At 40.3% G+C, this 7,938-nt stretch overlaps 1 protein-coding gene across 1 annotated transcript; it reads left to right on the top strand.

The window, feature by feature from the left end:
• Positions 1-310: 310 nt before the first annotated feature.
• PELI1 (pellino E3 ubiquitin protein ligase 1) lies at positions 311-7,211 on the top strand (the record flags this gene model as incomplete). Its single annotated transcript, XM_081997684.1, has 6 exons — positions 311-396; positions 1,509-1,638; positions 3,135-3,236; positions 5,241-5,438; positions 5,551-5,739; positions 6,645-7,211. Exons 1-6 carry the CDS (start codon positions 326-328, stop codon positions 7,209-7,211), a joined length of 1,257 nt encoding a protein of 418 aa, XP_081853810.1. The 5' UTR covers positions 311-325.
• Between the last annotated feature and the right edge of the window lie 727 nt (positions 7,212-7,938).

The raw sequence follows: 7,938 nt of genomic DNA, 5'->3' as shown, positions 1-7,938 counted from the left end.
ATGTTTTATCAAGGCCATACTGGAATTTTCTAAATGCACTTGTGTTTTTTTGTGATCTGGTAGTTCTTCCAGGCAATTCAACCTTAATTGATGTGGGTTTTATATGTATGTTTTTCAGATAATTTCAGGCAAAACCAAAATATGGAAAACACAAAATATTGTACCTACTATATCAGATAGGTGTGCACATTTGTGTAATTGATGGATTTCAGTCTTTTCTCTTACACTTAATTTTATATTTGTTTTTACAGGAAATAATGAAAAAAGTGTGCCACAACTCTTGATCAGAGACCTGAAATTTGAGAAGAAGTCATTAACTAAGCTCATGTTTTCTCCTGATCAAGAAAATCATCCATCAAAAGCACCAGTAAAATATGGTGAATTGATTGTATTAGGGTAAGTGTTTGTGTCTTGGCTGGAAATGAGAATGAAGGTAGAATTTCAGGATGCACTTAAAGCAGATAAAATGCAGGTTACTGTGAGAAGTGGTCCCACAACCTCTCTCTTGAACTTCCTCTTTTGCAGTGTATCTAGTGAGCATGCAACTAAATGTTGAGTTGATGGGCTTTCCTTTGATAGCTGATCTCATGCAGGGGAGGGGGGGGTTACCTTTTTCAGTGGCAACCAGGTGATATATGTAACGTGATATATTGGAAAATTGCACTGCAGCATGCATACTTTTTTGTGACAGCATAAGTGTGGAGGTAGGGCTCTAAACAGTTGAGTAGAGGTAAGTTTATTTTTGACTCTTGTGTTCTTCCCAGGTAAGCATTTCATGACAAAGGCAGGCAATTTGTGAAGGGTTTTCCAGTTGGTTCCAGGTTGTACCTAGCCAGATGACTAATGTGATAATGCAGAAGAAGAGGTTCCTTAGGACTTTTAAGGAAAACTGAAGGAGTTTTATAAGAACGTGGTTGCTGAGTCTGTAATATCCAAGTGCAAACAGAAGATTTTCATAAAGCAAGTTTGCTGACTGTCCTGTTCATGTTGACAAGTTCAAAGTGAGGGTCTGAGGGTTTTCTGGTGGATTAAATCAGGATCTCGGAGGACAGTATGACTATTTCTTACAAGGGTTTTTTTTTCAACCAAAATTCTCTAACATACTAGCTCACCACCATGCTTGGTGAGTACTTAGGTTCTTTCATTTACAGTGTGAACACGCCATGTAGAGATAAAGCTACAGATAGGCATATAACCTTACTTGTTTTCATGTTTGGGACCAGAGTCTCTTGCTTGTCGATAGTTTTGAGATTAATCTGGGTAGCATTCGTTGCCCTACAAGCTGTGTTGTGCATATGCTGTAATTCTGTGGGCATGTTTCAATATTGTGTTTATCAATTCTCAAATTTAAATTAGATGTGATTAATTTGAAATCTGTAATTTTTTCAATACCGTGCTAGTGAAGAAGACTTTGTATTTAGTACAGAAGTTCTTGTGGATCTGTATCTTGTGAGTAGCTGAGCAATACAGGAAGATGGACTTTGCTCTTTTTCTGTCCTTTTCGATAGGTACAATGGGTCTCTCCCAAATGGAGATAGAGGAAGAAGAAAAAGTAGGTTTGCTTTATTTAAAAGGCCCAAGGCAAACGGGGTGAAACCTAGCACTGTGCATATTGCCTGTACCCCTCAAGCAGCAAAGGTAAGCTTGACTTTTCTAGTTCAGTCTTACTTCTTCTGGTGCTGTCTAAAGAGTTCAGTGAAGTCAGTGCTGTTATGCTGAGACGAAACGATGTTAAAAAGCATGACGTTCCAGCTACAAAACGAACAGTTCATGTTTATCCAAGTTTTTTTGGTACCTGTCAGGCTTAGCAAGAAACCATTCAGCAAAACAAATCTTGTGCCCAGTCCTTGCTGTGTCCAGAAAGAAAAATGTTTATTTTTGAAACATGAATGTTCAGGGCACAGGCTAGTCATGTAAAACACTTTCTATTTTGTTTTCCTTCCAAACTCACCACAGACATCTGTTCTAGCCTTCCTGTTTCTGCACTCATTCGTGCTTTAGGGCTAACTTTGCTGAAGCTGTCTTTGAAATGGTCCTTTGCCAAAGCCCTGTGTGCACTTGCTGTTCTATCCAATGGGTAGGAGTTCCTCAGGGATGAGGACAGGTGGGTTTTGCAGGGTTTTATACCGCTTATAATCAAGTTCAGAGTTCCCATTAAGAAGCAATAAAGGAAGGGCTTAGGTCCTGAGGTTGAATTGTATTTCTGTCAAAACGAGTACATTGTACCTAAAGTATTACCGTGAAATACTTCTGTATTGTGGCAATTCAAGTGTATGTGAAATTATGTTTAAGAACATATGGAGCATTTCTACTAAAGTGAATGGAATTTGAGAATGCTCAGTGGTTTAGAGTGGTTTAAGAATATTGATTCTTAAGTTCAGGGAATGTCATAAAGTATTCTGAAATCAACAGCATTTTGCTAATCAAAGTTTTTGTAATAGTATTACATCTATAGGAGGTCTGTGAAAAGAACATGTGGTTTTGCTAATTCTTTATGGTCTTCAAGTAAGTGCTATTTAGAAGCACTTTTAGAAGAGTGTTTGTTCAGTTCCTAGTAGGTAGTTGCAGAATGAAAACCTAGACTAACAAACTGAAACCTAGATTACTTTGCTACAATGTCTGCAACCTGGGCCGAGTTTCTTCATTTTACCCTGTTCACCACCACTTGTTACAGTTTTTGTCTATGTATTTTATTAATCATTACTGATTTTAGTATGAACTCAGATCCTGTTTTTAGAATAAGTCCTTAAGTTTTTGTCCTCACTTTGCTGTTGGAGAAGTTCAGGCTGAGAAGGCCATGAAGGTGTTACGTTTGCACTCAGTCCTTTTGTTCTTTTGTGTTAAGGCCAGCATTGCTGTAACACAAAGCATGACTAATAATATGTCTTGGTTATGTGTATTCTGTTGCAGCATGAGGTGAAGAGACCTGTTTGGTCTGTTGCTGAATCAATCCTGCAGCTTTTTTTCATGTCCAGGACTGGTTTTTGTGAAGTTTAACTACAGGTGTGTCACTAATGACCATCTGCCTTAATGCATTAATTGAGCAGAACATGGTTATATATATTGTCTGCTTTGCTGCTGTATTCAGTAGTTATTGCTCACTGCTTCAATAATATTTGGTATTTTTTTCATAGGCAATAAGTAATAAGGACCAACACAGCATTTCTTACACTTTGTCTCGGGCCCAGACAGTAGTAGTTGAATACACACATGACAGCAACACTGATATGTTCCAGGTATGTGAAGTAAATATGATACATAAAAGTATTCTTGCTTCTGGGGGTTTCTAACAAGGCATCCTGTCAACAGGCTTTTTCCCTCAGACCCAAGTTTGCGTGTGTGACTTTCTCATTTTACAATTGAGAGACGTTTAATTCTGTTTGTTCCCAAGGCCATCACATGAACAAGGCTTTGTATCTGTGCATCTCTTTTAGGCTTGGTCAGAGGTGAAAGTTGTTTTTTTGTGACTAATGCACAGGATTATGATTTTGCCATTGATTGCCAGTCTGCAAGTCACGTAACCTGTCTCCTAGTCCCTCCTTGCAAAATGAAGAATAAAGTGCACAGTTCTCTTTAAGCACTTGGAACTTTGCCTCTAGCATTTACAAAGGGATTTGGGATCAGCCAGTTGGAGACGGGGTAAAAGAAATACAATGAGGAACTACAGAAAAGCTTTTGACACAATTAACATGAAAAATATCCCTAACTCCTTTAAGCAAACCCAGAAATAAGGCTAAAGCGCTGGGAAATGTGGAGAGAGGAGACCCAGTTCTGACGTGCTGGCAGTTCAGAGCAACTTTGCTGCAGTTCCTGCATGTATGAGAAGGAACCACAAACGCATTTGCAGCTGTGGTGTGCGCTTGTATCTTGTAATTGTTTCCTGTTTTTCTCAAGAGGAAGGGTTTTGTTTTGGGGTTTTTTTTGTGTGCTTTGTTCCTTCTGATTCCTGGACTGATCTTGTCTTGATAGTTTGTTGTTGTTGTTGTTGCTAAGTTATGGCAAGGAGTTTTGCTGTCACAGCATTTAGCTGTGACGCCACTACAGGACCTAAGGAGGTGGGGGGCATTGGTAAGTGGTGGAGGAAGCTGCTATGCAACTGCAAATACCTACAACAGAGCAAAGGGGCTGTCATGAACTAACTGCAGCATAAGCTATTGTTTGTGTGTAAGTGTTCTCTCTTAAGGCATGCTGTGGCATGTATGTTGCGTTGCCGGTGGCAATCCATGTGTACTGATGGGTTATCCTACGTAAGAAGCGATAGAAAAATACATTCTGACAGAGCAGTTTCAGTCTCATGAAAGCTCTCCAGCCTTCACCAAAAATCACCTCAGGTTTTTGGGTCCTCCTGCCCAGCAGTTTATCAGTCTTAATATAACCAGCTATTTTATAAGAGGCTGTTGAGGGGTCTGGGAATGAGTGAAAGTAGTGTGGAAGTGGGCTTTAAACCTGGCTACGTGGCTGTTTGGGAGAGGGATATAACTTCTTTTTGCGCTTTATAAGGAAAAGGACAAGATGAGTTGACTGGAAAAGCAGCGAAACACATGCAATTCTATCAAATCCAGTAGAGCTGTGTGGGACTGCAAAACTCAATTCTTCCATGCAACCAGAAAAGAAGGCACAGCTCCTAGAAAAATCTGGTTCTAGTCAGATGTTGTATTGCTGTTGTGTTCTGTGCATATTAATGTAACCGCTCCCTGCCACGAACGTCTTGTACCTGGTCTTTCCTGACAGATTTGTTACCTCTCAGTGCCCCCCCTGGAGCTAGAGAGTTGGCTCACATAGTCTAATTTTCCTACATGTACACCTCCACCTAGTCTGGCACTGTTCAGAATATTCTGGATGTGCAAAGTGACTTAATATCACTTTTCTTCTCACTGCTGTTTGCTAGCTGTTTTGGCACTGCTGCAGCTGGTCCGGCTGACCTGAGTGTCACCTTTCTGATGAGAAGGCCTTTGATGGGAAATTGTCTCAGATTTGACTTCATTACATAATTTTATTTCTTCTTCCCTTCATTGGCTGTACTCAGCCTTCAGAATAACTTTGATCCCATGGAGGTGGAATAACTCATCAATTCAGATTAGGCTTTAGAAAACTAAATTTAGATTGGTGGAGGGGAATGCTTCAAAGTGGAATGTCATGATTTTTTTCTTGATCACTTTAAAATGCTTTGAGTTTGAATATTCCTAGACCCAAAGGCAAACTTCTAAACAGTTGTTTGTTTTTTTTAAATCCCTTTTCAGATTGGTCGGTCAACGGAGAGTCCTATAGACTTTGTTGTGACAGATACAGTTCCTGGAAGCCAGAGTAATTCAGATACACAGTCTGTGCAGAGCACTATATCAAGGTTTGCCTGCAGAATTATATGTGAACGTAACCCTCCTTTTACAGCAAGAATATATGCTGCAGGGTTTGACTCCTCAAAAAACATCTTTCTTGGGGTAAGCAAACTCTTTCTTTTTTCCTCTGAGTTCAATGCAGGCTTATTTTTAAACTAATTCATAGCTCCACTTCAGCCAAATTAAAAGTTTTCATTGATGAAATTTCTCTCAGGAGAAAGCTGCGAAGTGGAAGACGTCGGATGGGCAAATGGATGGACTAACCACAAATGGAGTTCTTGTTATGCATCCCCGTAATGGCTTTACAGAAGACTCCAAGCCAGGAGTGTGGAGAGAGATATCTGTATGTGGGAATGTGTTCAGCCTCCGTGAAACCAGATCAGCTCAGCAGAGGGGAAAAATGGTGAGTAGTGACCGATGCAGCCTGTTTAAAATGGGCACAACCGTAAGTGGTACAGCTTAGGCATAAACGGAGGCTGGGACCTGCCTCATTCAGCGTAGATGTCACCTCTGTAATTAGTTACACCGAATTCTTATGTGTCTGTGTTCATACATGAAGGTGTCTTGCTCAACCCGAATTACTAACATTTATCTGCAGTCTAGTACTTAATTGTAGATCCAGACTGCCCTTCTAAATTAAGTTGCCAGTGTACTATGCACTTCTGCAAACTGTCGTAGTCAGGCGCACATTTTAAAGAGTATTTTCCTGATTCTCCCTCTTGAGTATATGCTTTTAAGGTTTTCCCACTTTTCCTTTTTTATAGAATAATAAAGAATAATTATAGTTTTATTGACATATGTCTGTATACCTGAATATCCATTTCTACCTTGACATTCTGAGTTTTCCTCTTTCTCTTGTTTCCAAAGCATTGGCAATGTTTCCAGGAGATGATTTGTTTTAGTATGACTTGGGATCTCTTAGCAAAAAGAAATGCTGCATGAACACTTAAGTGATGCATTTAGCTAGGAATGCTGACAGCTGACTTTTTCTGGAGGAAAGCCCTGTGTAAAGGTGTGTTTGAAGGACACAATATAAGATGTGATGGAGGACTAAACAAAAACTTGTCAAGAAGTTTTGGTGGTTTTTTTTAAAAAAAAAAAAAAACCCAAAAAACCCACCAAAACAGAGGAGGAGAGGGAGATGGTTACACTGGGCTCTCTGTGGGTATTTTGTATAGGACAGTCAGGAGCTGCTTTGAAACTTTTTGCCTGTATCTTCCAGACAGATTAGTGTTATGCAAGTGCCTTACGTTACTCTTCATGTTACCACCTTAGGTGACACCTCTCTTTCTCTTTGTCCATCACAAGGTTGAGAACGAAACGAACCAACTCCAGGACGGCTCTCTAATTGACCTGTGTGGAGCAACACTGCTGTGGCGTACTGCGGAAGGGCTTTCACGCACTCCTACTGTCAAGCACCTGGAGGCGCTAAGACAGGAAATAAATGCAGCAAGACCCCAGTGTCCCGTGGGGTTTAACACCTTGGCATTTCCCAGCATGAAGAGAAAAGATGTTGTAGATGAAAAGCAGCCGTGGGTGTATCTGAACTGTGGCCACGTCCACGGCTATCACAATTGGGGAAACAAAGAGGAGAGAGACGGCAAGGATCGCGAGTGTCCCATGTGCCGCTCTGTCGGCCCCTATGTGCCTCTGTGGCTTGGATGTGAAGCGGGCTTTTACGTGGATGCAGGACCTCCAACTCACGCGTTCAGCCCATGTGGACACGTGTGCTCAGAAAAGACAACTGCATATTGGTCCCAAATTCCTCTTCCTCATGGTACTCACACTTTTCACGCAGCCTGTCCGTTCTGTGCGCATCAGCTGGCTGGTGAGCAAGGCTACATCAGACTCATCTTCCAAGGACCTCTTGACTAACACATGTGTTACTGAGGAATGCAGTAAACTGATAAGCTAAGCAATTCTGATTTTTAAACCAACTGTTTTTCGTATTTTCTGGGCTTTGCTGGTTTGCAGTAAGATGAAGAATTTTGGGTTTTTGTTACAACCGCTAAATCCCTCTCTATTGAGAAAAGTCGGGAAATGGAAGAAATGGGGGGGAGAACTCCTGCTTTTTTTTTTAGTTAATAACTACTTCTGAAGAGGTGAAGGAAGTGTTGTAGAGTGAACCTCGATACCTTCCATTTAATGGTTTTGAATCACACACCCACAGTGTTTGGAAGTTGTTTCATTCTTTTTGTATATGGAGGGTAAATAGTTCAAAGAACATTAGTTTACAGCTTGGATGCAACTGTTGTAAAATATAACGTGTATATTAACTCTTTTCTATTTGTCTTTATTATTGAAAATATGTAGAATGTTTAGAGAGTAGCATGGTCATAGTGTGTTACATCCAGCAATTGGATGTGTAGAGTAGTTCTGGGTGGAGAAGGATGTCAGATGGCAATGGTGGAAAAATCTTTTTTAATCTAAAATACTGACTTCTTAGAGTAGTTAAATGCTTTTTAAACAAAGCTAATGCAAATTATGATGGCATAAAGGTGTGCTTTAACCATGCTGAAAGGTAGCTAAGAAGGACTTCCTAAAATGTCTTTTTGGTAGGACTGTACTTAAGACCTGGTTATGAGGAAAATATTTACCAGAC

The sequence above is a fragment of the Phaethon aethereus genome, assembly GCF_964289735.1.
Source record: "Phaethon aethereus genome assembly, chromosome: 3".
In the NCBI taxonomy this organism is placed as follows: Eukaryota; Metazoa; Chordata; class Aves; order Phaethontiformes; family Phaethontidae; genus Phaethon; species Phaethon aethereus.
Note: the sequence above shows the minus strand (reverse complement) of the source record. Positions and strands in the feature narration are given on the sequence as shown.